At 53.5% G+C, this 13218-nt stretch overlaps 1 protein-coding gene across 1 annotated transcript in view; it reads left to right on the top strand.

The window, feature by feature from the left end:
* The window catches only part of HCN4 (hyperpolarization activated cyclic nucleotide gated potassium channel 4), a 105964-nt gene that overhangs the window by 79928 nt on the left and 12818 nt on the right, over positions 1-13218 (top strand). Inside the window, exons 5-7 of the mRNA XM_030955113.1 lie at positions 8457-8603; positions 9719-9959; positions 11553-11717. Of these exons, the coding sequence (XP_030810973.1) occupies positions 8457-8603; positions 9719-9959; positions 11553-11717 (553 nt within the window). The remainder of the gene's footprint in view (positions 1-8456; positions 8604-9718; positions 9960-11552; positions 11718-13218) is intronic.

The following is a 13218-nucleotide window of genomic DNA, read 5'->3' as shown; positions in this document are numbered from 1 at the left end:
CCCCACTCCTCCTCCTCCCTGAGCACTCCATGCAGTGCCTCTTGTTCTTCAAATACCTCTTGGCTGTGGCTAGGGACTTGCACTTTGCCTTTCATTGGGCTCTTCACAGCCTCTTTGCCTGGGCTCCCCCAGCCCAGGGGAGCTTCACAGTGGCACCCCAATAATGCTCCCATGGAAATCCTCATGTTCAAGTGTTCCTTTTCTTGTTAAAGCAGAACTCTCAAGCATGGCCAAGGTCTTTACCATATTTAGATCAGAAGTTTGACCCAGCAGTGCCTCTGAAGCAGCACGTGCTGCAGCAGGATTGCAGGGGGACACTGAAGAGAGAATCACTTCAGGAGCCCTGCAGAGCACTGCCAGCCCCCCTCAGCTCCTCACACCTCTGCACAGCCCACAGCTGATCCCTGCTCTGCCTATCCAAGCACTTCCTTGGGCAGCTGGAACATCTCAGCCCTTCTGCCAGCACCCTGAACTCAGCAGAGAGAAACTGGGGAAGGTTTAGGCATGGGAAAGGCTGAAATAAAACAACTGGAATGTTCTATCCCTGTTGGGGATGCTGGACCAGGATTTGTTGGGGGAAAATCCAGACAGTGCCCTTGGCCTGCCCACTGCTCTGAGAGCTGGGGACCTGTCCTGGGGCTCAGGCAGGTCTTGCTCCTGCTTGGACACCAGTATAATAATAGTAAAATAATAGTAAAATAATTGTTTTATTAGCAACAAGTTTAAAGAGTGATTTGGGCTTTTTTATGGTCCATGAGGACGCAGTGGAACTCGCAGCTCCAGGGTGCTGCAGAGTTCCAGAGTCTCATTAACCTCAGAATATTTAGACAAATTGACTTGAGGAAAACCTTTCAGGTGTTGCTGAGTGCCCAGGTGCAGATGCAGCCCCTGGCATGGGAATCCCAGATCTGCTTTGTCAGTGGGCAGGAGCTGGAGCTCCTCTCCTGCTCCCCATGAGCCTGTGCAGGGAACTGGGGCCACAGATCCTTCCTGGATAATCCCACCAGCCTGGGAGCTGATTAACCCTTTGCTGGAGCTGTGGTGGTTGCTGGGGCTCAGGGCTGGCTCAGCCAGGAGCACAGACACGCTGTGGTGGCTCTGGGAGCCTGCAGTGGGCACACACTGCCGCTGCTCCCTGCCACTGAGCTGCCAGGGGGAACTGCACGTGCTCTACCGCTCCGGGCAGGGTTGGAAGTGACATTCCTGAGAGGATTGGTCGCCAGGAAGTTCTCAGGGATTGTCCCCACGTTCCCTGAGCTCAGAGGCTTCTGGAGGAGTCTCCTCCTGAGCCAGCACCCATGGTGGAGGTCAGGGGAGCTGCAGAGCTCACTCGCTCCTTGGGTAACGTGTGTGAAGGAGAGGGCAGGGAGTGCAGCACCCCAGAAATTAAAGGTGTTTGCAGCACTTAATCAAATGCAAAATGTAATCACATTTCCTAATTGGAAAAAGTTTGGAGAGCCTGGCTTTGTCCTGTCATGCCAGCACTGGGGTTTTGTTCCCTCTGTGCAGAGATGGCCTGAGCACTGCTGTGTCCCACACTGCTGTCAATCAAAGCAGCCTGGGCTGATAACAAGGCTGATAAATGATGGCTCCAGTGATTGTGTCAGGGCCCCTGCTGTGCCCCAGGCCTGGGGTCCCAGCACTGCCCAGGGCAGCTTTGCTTTTCTGCAGTCAGGGGGTTCTGGCTGCTTTGCAGAGCCAAAAGAATGCAAGAAACAGGTAATGGGGTGTTCATGTCAGCCAGAAACTCAGAAGTTGTGTCAGTTGGTTCAGGTTTGTTTAATCCTTTCCCTGAAAGAATCCTGGGTTGGTTAGAAAACAGAAATGTTTGTTTCATGAAAACCTCATGGCTTCTTTTCAGAAAGCCTTGAGGTGCAAACTGCCTTAACCAGAGCAGGGCTGAGCAGTTCCTGCTCTTGCAGGAGAATATGTCATTGGTGGACTTCAACTTGGTTTAATGGTTTACCCATTCCTGAGAGCAGGCTCATTCTGAGGCTGTAAAACATGGCAGAAACAGCTCAGATTGTGACATCTCCACCCTGGGCCTGGAAGGCAGACAGCTCCTTCTGCCCTGTGACCACCATGTGGCACCTGCCTGTGTTGTCATGGCAAGGGAACCTGCCTGCCTTGGCAGCTCTTCCACCTCAGGGAGGGGTTTCAGACTTCAGTATCAGTCTGGGAATTCATGTTGGCACTCGAGCTGCACATAAATAAATAGATAAATAAATAAAGAAGTAAATAAATGGCTGAAGGGCTGATGCTGCAGCACACACAGCCCCTGCTCCCCTGTCCCCATCTCCAGCCTTTGGGGGCACATCTCACCTCATTCCCCCACTTCTGCTCTTCTGCAGAGAGTACTGCTGGTCCCTTTGCCCTGTCCCATTCTGGATGTGTGGCTCCAGTGGCCTGACATCTCCACAATGTCCTGGGATACTCCTAAAGATGGATTGACCGTGGCCAGAAGTGCCCTGTGCTGGCCTGGTGCCTTCTGGCAGGATGTGGCCTCTCCAGCCCAGCCAGGCACTCCCTTCAGGGCCATTCCCAGGGAAACCAGGCTGTTCCATGGCCCTCATGTGCAGCTTTGTCCATATTGCATTCCCTGGGCATGCACAGGATTAGACCTCAGACCACAGCATTTCATGCAGAGGGATTTGTCCCCCAGCTCCTGCATTTGCCTTCCTCACAGCCCTGAGCAGCAGAGATGGTCAGAGGCAAACAGGGGGTTCATCAGGTTTATTATTGATCCTGCTCAGCCCAGGGCCACCTCCCAGTCCAGGAATGGGATTGCCCAAAATCCGTGCCTGAACAGGAATGGGATTGTCCAAAATCCCTGCCTGAACAGGAATGGGATTGCCCAAAATCCGTGCCTGAACAGGAATGGGACTGTCCAAAATCCCTGCTTGAACAGGAATGGGATTGTCCAAAATCCCTGCTTGAACAGGAATGGGATTGCCCAAAATCCCTGCTTGAACAGGAATGGGATTGTCCAAAATCCCTGCTTGAACAGGAATGGGATTGCCCAAAATCCCTGCTTGAACAGGAATGGGATTGCCCAAAATCCGTGCTTGAACAGGAATGGGACTGTCCAAAATCTCTGCCTGAACAGGAATGGGATTCTCCAAAATTCCTGCCTGAACAGGAATGGGACTGTCCAAAATCCGTGCTTGAACAGGAATGGGATTGCCCAAAATCCCTGCTTGAACAGGAATGGGATTCTCCAAAATTCCTGCCTGAACAGGAATGGGACTGTCCAAAATCCGTGCTTGAACAGGAATGGGACTGTCCAAAATCCGTGCTTGAACAGGAATGGGATTGCCCAAAATCCCTGCTTGAACAGGAATGGGATTCTCCAAAATTCCTGCCTGAACAGGAATAGGACTGTCCAAAATCCCTGCTTGAACAGGAATGGGATTGCCCAAAATCCGTGCCTGAACAGAAATGGGATTCTCCAAAATCCATGCTTGAACAGGAATGGGATTGCCCAAAATCCCTGCCTGAATGGGACTGTCCAAAATCCCTGCTTGAACAGGAGCTGATGGGAGTGAGGGGAGGCAACTCACAGCCATCCCCAGTGCAAGGAATGTGGACGGGAAGTGGGAGAAAAGCTCCAGGAATTGTCTGTACCACAGCAAGGGATCAGGAGCCTGACCCTGGGTGAGGTAATTCCCCAAGGAACTGTGCAGTAAGGGAAAGTGTTGCAGGTTTCCCAGGAGGTGACACTTAAAAGTCATTTTCTGGTGGAAATCTGACAAAATGAGCACAATGAGCCAGGGCCATGGTACAGGAATCAATGAGTCCAGCCTTTGGAAAGGCTCACAACCTGGACATCACACAAAGCTCTTGCAGAATGGAGGTAGCTGCCAGCTTTTTGTCACAGAACTTCTGCTGTTCCCCTAAACCCCTCCTGTGACTCCATGAGAATGACCATGAGTAAGCTGTAGGATAGAACAGATCCTGAGGGTAGGAATATGAATGGCTTAAGAGAGAAAAAAAACCCCAGAAGTCAGCATTTCCTTGGGTTTGATGATTCCTGAATGCTGGGGAGCTGCACTCTTGGACTCCTAATCAGAGGCCAGGGAAAACAAACCAAAGATTGCACTGTGTCCTGTCAGCAGGCTCCACGTGGTGGATCCCATGGGCTGATCTTCCCCCTGTGGAGCACTGATCCCCTTGGAGAGCCCAGCACTGCTCAGGGTGGCTCCTGCCCCAGCCCTGGCAGGGCACCACCATCCTTCCCCGAGCTGAAATGCTCCTCTGGAGCCTCCTGCTCCTCCCACAGGTGCATCTCTGGTGGCTTCTGTGGGCTCCAGATGTGGAGATATTTGTGCGTGTGATTAAACCCGGTGCCACAGTGATCTCAGGCTAAATCCTGGAAAGATCCAAGCAGTGCCAGAATCATGGAATGGGCAGGGTTGGGAGGGACCCTCAGGGATCGTGGAGCCCTGCACAGGACACCCCAATAATCCCCCCTGTGCTTGGTGGTTTTCACCTTCAGAACTGGGGCAGGGTTGAGCCTGTTCAGTGATTTATCCCTGATGGATACTGAGGGCATGGAAGGAGTTAAAAATACTCAGTTCTCTTTGGGCTGTGAGTGTCAGAGCTTTGCTAGAAGGGGAGGGAAGTGGTGAGAGAGGAGGGAAAGTGGCCAGCTAGAGGAGCAAAAATCCTCAGCTGAATGGTTTCCTTTTGATATATTAATACCTCCTTCAAGGGCTATTTGAGGAAAAACAGACTTAAGAAAATGAGCTGGGATTTAAATGGGCTCGATTGTCTTCAGAGAGATTGAAATAATTCCTAAATGAGTGTTTTTAGTTGAACTCAGAGGGGCCACTAAGCTCTGAGCACAGGTCAGGCTGGGGACAGGGAGACAAGCGGGAGGCTGAGCAGAGAGGAGGAGGAGGAGAGAGGAGGGGAAGGGGCTGGAAGGCAGCAAGGGGACACCAAGTGGCTTCAGAGAGGGCCAGCTGAGCGTGGCATCATCTGCCTGACCCCACAAGAGTGGGGCCTTCAGCAGCTCCAAGGGAAGGGGAAAAACCCCAGTGAATCCTCAGTTTCTCAGCCATGGAAAGAAGGGGTTGGTGCTTTCAATTCTGACCCCATCTCTGCTCAAGGGAGAGCTGAGGGCCCCCAGACCCTCGTGGCTGAGGGGAGGGAGCACCAGCAGAGGCAGGAGAGACAAGATCTCCCTCTCCTTTAGCAGGACAGAGAATGATGGTTCCTTATTTCACAGCTTGCTTTTATAACCCTGATTTCCATTTGCAATGGGAAGCAGCACCTTTATTTGTGGGGGAGTAAATTTGTCCTGTTTTCCCTGGGAGCCTTATCTGGGGACAGCGGCGACAGGGGACTCTGACAAGCCCTGGGGACACTGCAGAGCAGTAATTTATTGCTCTTTGTTGCAAAGCCATAAATCCATGTTCAGTGGTGAATAAGCAGAGTCCCAGTCACCCCATCCAGCCCATGCTGGTGCATTTTTGGAGCGTGGGGATGTTTTTCCCAAGGAGCAAAGGGCAGTTAAGATGGACAGCAGGTGACAGTGCAGCAGAGGACAGGGACAGGGGCAGGTGGCTGCAGCAGGTGAAGAGAGGCTCCTGGTGACACTGGTCACTGCTCCAGCTCAATCACTGCACTAAAGCTCAGAGCCCAAGGGGATATTTTTGGCAAATCGTTTATTTCAACAAAAATGCAGCATTAAAGCAAGCAGAGCTCTTGGTGGATTTTAGATGAATTTAATAAACCTGAGTCAGCAGAAGCTCGTGCCTCGTGATTTCCCTCTCCCTGGTGAGAGTCCCACACATTCTGTGCCTGGTTTGCCAGGTCCCATGGCTGTCTCAGGCTGCAGTGCCTGTCCAGTGGCAGGAGACATCAAAAACCCTGAAACCTTCTGCTTGGAGCAGCATAACCTCCAAAACTCTCTTTGGGTGAGTTGCCCACAAGGGAGCTGCTGTCCTCCACTCTGCTGCTGCTTTCCCCTTCCTTTCCTGCCTCATTTCCTTGGGGCACATCCTGTCCTGCCACAGCCATCCCTGCAGAGCCTGAGCCAAAGGTGACAAAGGGCCAGTGGGAGGTGGGGACTCCCTTGCCTTTGGCCAGGCTGGAGGGATCAGGAGTATCTCCAGGCAGTTGCTGTGCTTTGGGAATGCCAGGAAGCCCCGAGTGTCCCCTCTGCCACCTTGGCTCCTGGAGTGATGTCCTCTCATGCATGGTGGCAGTGCCAGCACAGGCTGTCCCTGGAGCAGGACCCAGGGCTCTAACGAGCACAACTTCACTGATCAGGCTCTCCTGCACTAAAGGGACATTCAGGGACACATTTATGAGGGAGAAGAAGGGAAATAGGGCTGGCAAAGGAGCAGCACAGCAGTTAGTGCAGTGCACACTGAGGACTGTGTCCTGTGCTGAGAGGAGTGTGACCATCCCCTGCACACACCTTGTCCTGCAGCACCTGCAGGGCAGCAGGACCCTGGTACAGCCCTGGCCCTTGGGGAGGTGTCCTTTACTCACAGGAAGCACCATCCATCCCCAAGGCTGCTCTGTGTGCCCTGCATTCCACTGGAACTGACACCATGGAAAGGTGAACCAGCAGGTGAAAATGTGGAGGGATAAGGGTGACTCCTTGGGGCACAGGAGCGAAGAAAAGGGGAAGAAAGGATGGGAAAGGAAAGGCACAGAGGGGAGAAGCAGCAGGCTGGGGACTGCAGGTCCAGCCCAAAAACCGGGGTGTTGATCCAGGTGTGCCCCTCTGCTGTGAGCCCACAGCCAGGGCAGGTCCTGTGCTCGCCCTGCTGCAGCCCCTGGGGCTGTGACAGCTCTGGAGCCCAGCTGGCCCCTGTCCTGCCATGTGCCATGGAAAAACCTTCCTGGGGTGTGGGTTTGTGATTCACACTAGGTGAGAGTAAAAGGAACAGGCTGCTGCTGTGCCACACTCAAGTTTCTATTCTGTATTCTTCTAAGATCTTCTGAAGGGGAGAGTTCCAAAGGGATACAGTGTTGGCTCTGGTGTGGTAGCAATAGTGAAACAACTGCTGAGTGGGATCTTGAGTAGGCAAGGAGGTAGTGAGTGAGCAGGAAGGGTCTCCAGCATATACAGTATAGGTTAAGTATGATTATAAACTAATGAGTTTAATACAAGGTTTTTGTTTTTCTTTTTTATCTAATCATGCCTTAATTCTAGTTGGCCCTAAGATTTTACACAACATTACTGGAGTATTACTCAGCACTATGTGTGTATTTCGGTCAGTTTTTGTTGTTTAGGGGAACACTATCTCTAAAAAATGGGAACAACAGGTCAAGTTTACATTGGGTCTGGGGAAGGGTAACTTTATGGAAATACCACTACAATGGTAGAATTGTGCCTAAGGACAAGAAGGCCTCTCCTCTCTGCTGCAGCTTTTTAGACGCTCAAGGCAATTTTAGCTTTTAGTAAAAGCTAAAATCTATATTTCTATTCCACTTTGTGGCTTCATCTATCTCAGTTTCTCTGGGGTTTCAGTTCAATCCCTGGGCCTGTGCCCTAAGGGGCTTGCATTCCAACACCTGGGGGCTCTTGGACTCCTGCTCCCACCCTGCACAGTCCTGTTTGCTGGGAGCTCACTCCCAGCCAGGCACTCCTTCCTCAGCCCTGCTCCCAGCTGGGGCTGTGTTGTAGTAATTAGCCCCCAGCCAGGTAATAATTACCATTGACTTCGTGTGTTACAGAAGGCTGATTAATAATAATCTTTATTAAGAGACTCCTTGCTCTTTTATAGACAGATACAAGTTGACCTAATTGGTCCTCTAGTCCAAACACCATCACCATTGGCTAATTAAGAAACCACCCTTTGATAAACAGATCTCCATAACACATTCCACATGTTCACAACAACAGCTGCAGCAAGAGAAGATAAGAATTGTTTCTCATTTTTTTCTCTAATCTTCTCCCAGCCTTTCACACGGTGGTGCCTGGGGAAGTTGTGTTTGTCTCTGTGGCCAGGGAGCTGCGTGTGGAGGGGAGCACAGGCAGCTCAGCACCCAGGCAGTGAGCACAGGGCACCCAGCTGAGGATGAGTTTAAAGGTTAAACCACGGGGCGGCCATTTGGGGGGCACAGCAGGGCAGTCTGCAAGCTCCCCATGGATGGCACAGGCCCTCCCTGCTGCTGCAGGGGCAGGGCGCAGGGCCAGCACAGGTTGCCCATGAGTTTGTGACATGTCCTGGTGATCCTTGTGTGTCCCTGCTCAGTACAAACAGGAGGAGCAGTACATGTCCTTCCTCTGCTGCAGGGGAAGCGAGCATGGGCTGCCCATGAGTTGGTGACATGTCCTGGTAAATGGTGGCTTTGTGTGTCCCTGCTCAATACAAACAGGAGGAGCAGTATTTGTCCTTCCACTGCTGCAGGGGCAGGGAGCAGGGCCAGCCCAGGCTGCCCATGGGTTTGTGACATGTCCTGGTAACCAGTGCCCCTTGTGTGTCCCTGCTCAGTACAAACAGGTGGAGCAGTACATGTCCTTCCACAAGCTGCCTGCCGACATGCGGCAGCGCATCCACGACTACTACGAGCACCGCTACCAGGGCAAGATGTTCGATGAGGAGAGCATCCTGGGGGAGCTGAGCGAGCCCCTGCGGGAGGTAAGAGGGCAACCATGGGCAGGGCATGTTCCCAGCACCTCTGGGAGCTCTGGAGCTCCAGGGTCAGGGGCTCAGGAAGCTCCCACCTCTTGTGTTTGGTTAAAACTTGGCATGGAGTGCTGGCCTCATCCATGCCCCACCCACCGGGAGGTCACAGAAAGAAGGAGCCTTCAGAGAAGCCCCCTTTCCTTCCCAGCTGAAGCCTGGCAATGCAGGTTGTCCCTGGGATGTCACCAATGTGTCACTCACCAGCTCCAGAAGGGGCCTGCCTTCTGTCTTTGTCCCCCAGCAATATTCCTCCATGGGAGAGAGAAGAGCTGAGCAAGTGCCAGCCAGGATTTAGAACTAGTTTTGCTGAAGTCTCAAAGGGCATTCCTCTGAAAACCCCCATGGGGGGACACAGATGCTTCCCCATCTCTCTGTGTTCCTGCTCCAGTTATCCCTGTTCCCATGGAGTGCTGTGCTGGGTGATGGGCTCAGCACCACATCCTGAGTGGGAGCTGCCAAGGCACAGAGCAGCTCCTGAGCTGTCCCCCCTGCGAGTGACACAGAGCCCCAGGGGAGGCCCAGCCTGGCTGTGGTGACAGCTGAGAGCTGAGCTGGGCTTTCTGCAGCCAGGGATGGTGATCCAGCCTCTGCCCAGTGCCTGGGGAGCACCTCTCCTGACACTGTCCCCATCTGCCCGGGATCATTCTCCTCCTGGGCACATTTGTGCTGTTTCACAGCTCATTGACAAGCAAGGGCAGCAGAGAACCAGGGGCTGCCAAGGTGAGTTATGACACCTGCCCAGAGAGGAGCCCTGGGCTTTGTCAGGCAGCATTTCACTGCTGCTGTGCTCCCTCCCAGCCCAAGGTTTCCTACAGAAACAGGAATGCTGTGTGTGTGTTTGGGAGGTTTGAGTGTTGTCCCTGCTCGGGGGAGGCAGAGGTGAATGTGGTGCTGGCTCCAGCACTGCTCTGAGCATCCAGAGCCCATCCAGCCAGACCAAGGCACAGCCACTTTATCCCACTTTAAATGCACAGGTCAGGTGGGGATCTTCACAGGTCATTAGGTGTTGACTAACATGTGCATCCTCTCCTCTTCCTCTCTCTCTCCTTCACACCCCACCTGCTCAGGAAATCATCAACTTCAACTGCCGCAAGCTGGTGGCCTCCATGCCCCTGTTTGCCAACGCAGACCCCAACTTTGTGACGTCCATGCTGACCAAGCTGAAGTTCGAGGTGTTCCAGCCCGGGGACTACATCATCCGGGAGGGCACCATCGGCAAGAAGATGTACTTCATCCAGCACGGCGTGGTCAGCGTCCTCACCAAGGGCAACAAGGAGACCAAGCTGGCTGATGGCTCCTACTTTGGAGGTGTGTGCTGCTCACTGAGCCCCCACAGGCACAGGGCTGCTGTGCTCAGCCATTCCTGGATCCATGAGGGACTGACCCCAGCACCTCCTTCTCCATCTCTGGGCAGCTTCCCAGACAGGGGATGTGTCACTAGCTGGGGGTTATGTACAAATCACAAATGGGAAAGGACTGCTAGGAACTGCCTTGAGCTGTTTTATTTTCCAGCATCACTCTCATTACATGATTATGACAATGGGAAGGTGCCATCAGCTCACATCCCAGGAATGTTTTTGGCCTGTCAGTTCTCCGTAATCATGGAGATTGGGTTCTTCTCTAGAACCTGCCTTTACCCTGTTGATGTTGGGTATCACTGGCCAGGGTCTCTGTACAAATCACAGACAGGATGGGACTGCTGGGAACGTGCCTTGAGCTGTTTTATTTTCCAGCATCACTCTCATTACATGGTTGTGACAATGGGAAGATGCCAGCAGCTCACATCCCAGGCAGCAGACAGGCAGGTTGCAGGACAAGCTCTGAGTGCACCACCTCTGATGATCTACTGAGGGGAGACAGAGCAAAACCTGCCAGGCCTTTCCTCTAAAAAATCCCTATTATGCATTTCCCACTCTCCTGGTTCATGTGGAACAACCTGTCTGCATCTCCCTTGGGTACAAGGGTTTTGCAGCCTGACATTTGGAGCTGGAGGGTTGGAGTCAGGGTCCCCTGACTGCCAGATGGGATTGAACTCGCCTGTGACATTCCATCACAACTCCTCACACACGTGGCACTGTCTCCTAAGCATCATTTCCTTGGGAAAGCAGCCTGGGAGCACACTCAGAACCCTGCTGGAGCAGGGCTTTGGGGAGGCTCAGCATGAATCCAAGGAAAGGTGCAGGAGGATTGGCACCCAACACCCACAGGGAGCACAGTGCTGTCACTGCAGCCCACACCATCTGTCCTGAAGTGCCTGTCTCTGCTGCCCAGGCTCTGTGCAAGCAGTGGGGAAGCGGGATTTGGGAGCTGTCTGTTGGGTGTTCAAGGAGCTGTGGTTGAATGCAGGGCTTTGTGTTCAGTTACCAGGCGAGCAGTGAGGAGTGTGTGACAGCAGTGTAAATACAGCCCGAGCTGGGAGGTGCCACTCATGTGGCTTTCCCTGGCAGTGCTCGTGGAATAGACATGAAAATCTTTGAAAACTCTGGAAAGACAAATGTTCCAGGTACAGAGATCAAAATTACAGCCAGGCACCAGAGGCACAGATCAGCACAGAGCCTCTCGACAAATCTAGAGACAATTGGCTTCAATGAGAGCACGGCTTGACCTTCTGCTCCCAGTGCCCACAAGGAGCTGGAGAAACACAACTCCTCCAGCATGAACACACAATGCTGCCTTTGATAATCCCCCAGAACAAACCTTGTGTGCCTGACTGGACCAGCAGAACCCCTGAGAGCAGCTGTGTGTGGCAGCTGCCTCAAGCGAGCAACGTCGGTGTGCGCACAGAATGTGAACTGTGGCTGGGTTTTCTGTGGGAGGGGAGGCTGGGAGGGCACTGCAGGGAGGGAGGCTGGGGTGCTGTGGTGGTGCCCATGCCCCGTCTGAGCCTCTCTCTGCCTGCAGAGATCTGCCTGCTGACGCGTGGCCGGCGCACGGCCAGCGTGCGCGCCGACACCTACTGCCGCCTGTACTCGCTGTCCGTGGACAACTTCAACGAGGTTCTGGAGGAGTACCCCATGATGAGGAGAGCCTTCGAGACCGTGGCTCTGGACAGGCTGGACAGGATTGGTGAGTACATTGGGGAGAGTCTCCTTCCTCACCTGCTGCCTTGGCAGCCCTTCTCCAGGCTTGCTGTGCTGCAGTTGGGAAGTGATGGAGATCCCAGCCTGGCTCTCCTTGTCCAGCTTCAGCTCCCTCAAGGACTCCAATCTAAACCTACTGGGGGCAAGTTTAGGTTGGATTTTAGGGAGAAATCCTTCCCTGGGAGGGTGGTGAGGCCCTGGCACAGGATCCCTGAAGTGTCCAAGGCCAGATTGGACACTAAAGCTTGGAGCAGCCTGGGATAGTGGAAGGTGTCCCTGCCCATGGCAGGGGGCCTGCACCAGATCACCTTTAAGGTCCAGTCCAACCCAAACTATTCTGGGATTCTGTGATGGTCACAGCTCACAGTGACCCATCCCAGGATGCTCCCTGTCCTGTGGGAGACACAACTTGTGCTGCAAACAGCCTTATCCAGGTGTCTCTTCCCCAGCTAAAGACCAGGACAACATTCCTTGGTCACAGCCAGAGGTGTTTAACAGAGAAGTGACTCATGCAAGGTCATGCAGGAAGGCTGCAGAGCTGAGGAGCATTTTGGAGTCCCAGTCTAACTCCTGCAGCTCCTTATCCATCCCCTCACAGTGCCTGCATTCCCAGTGCTTTCCTCATGGAAAGCTCTGTGGAGCTCTGGGCTCAGTGCAGAGGGCCAGGAGGGTGGTGAGGGGAGGGGGATAGGGGCTAAGCTGGCATCCCAGCAAGGGGTGCAGTGCCTCTGGTCCTTCTCCTGCCAGGGACAGTGGATTCTCTGCATCTCATTACCTGCTGCAAACCACAGAGTGGGACCCTTGAGGAAAAGGCTCTGAGCTGAAGACCAGCTTTGGCAAAGCCCAGGCTAATGAGGCCCTGGTGGAAGTGACAGTAGGCCCAACACTTGGGTTATTTCAGTGAGGCTGTACAAATGGCAGAGAAAATGTAAAATCAATGCAGGGATGGGCCAGCTTGGCTTTATCTCAAGTTCTGCAGGTCTGGGTGCTCAGTGCTGCTGAGCTTTCCAGCCTAGTGCTCTCTGGGACTGTGAGATCAGGTGGGCAGAACATCCTGTGCTTCCTGTCCTGTGCTCTGTGCTCCTGCACATGTAACTGAAATCCATGGAAAATTCTGACCCAGCACAAAGAACCTCACGTGCTTCTTCCCCTGAGAGAGCTCCCCTTGCACAGACAGCTGCAAATGTCAGCGTAAGGTCAGAAGGTGACACAGAGCAAGTGGAACAACAGGCCCTTTGCTGCAGGGCTCTGCCACTGCCTCCCCTTCCTCCTGCTGGTCCCTGTGCCACTGAAAGTCCTGCTGTGCCCTGGTTTCCCTGGCACTCACCCTCGAGAGCTGTCTGCTCCCTTGACTCTGCATCTGAGCTGTTGTGAAATGGCTCCTGCATAGCCCTTGGTGGTGCCCAGCTCTGCTCAGCTCTAGCTGCCCCAAAAAGCCCCAGGGAGCTCTGGGCACCCTACTGGAGCTGGCAGATGCCAAGGAATTC

This window comes from Camarhynchus parvulus, chromosome 10, assembly GCF_901933205.1.
Source record: "Camarhynchus parvulus chromosome 10, STF_HiC, whole genome shotgun sequence".
Classification (NCBI taxonomy): domain Eukaryota; kingdom Metazoa; phylum Chordata; class Aves; order Passeriformes; family Thraupidae; genus Camarhynchus; species Camarhynchus parvulus.
Note: the sequence above shows the minus strand (reverse complement) of the source record. Positions and strands in the feature narration are given on the sequence as shown.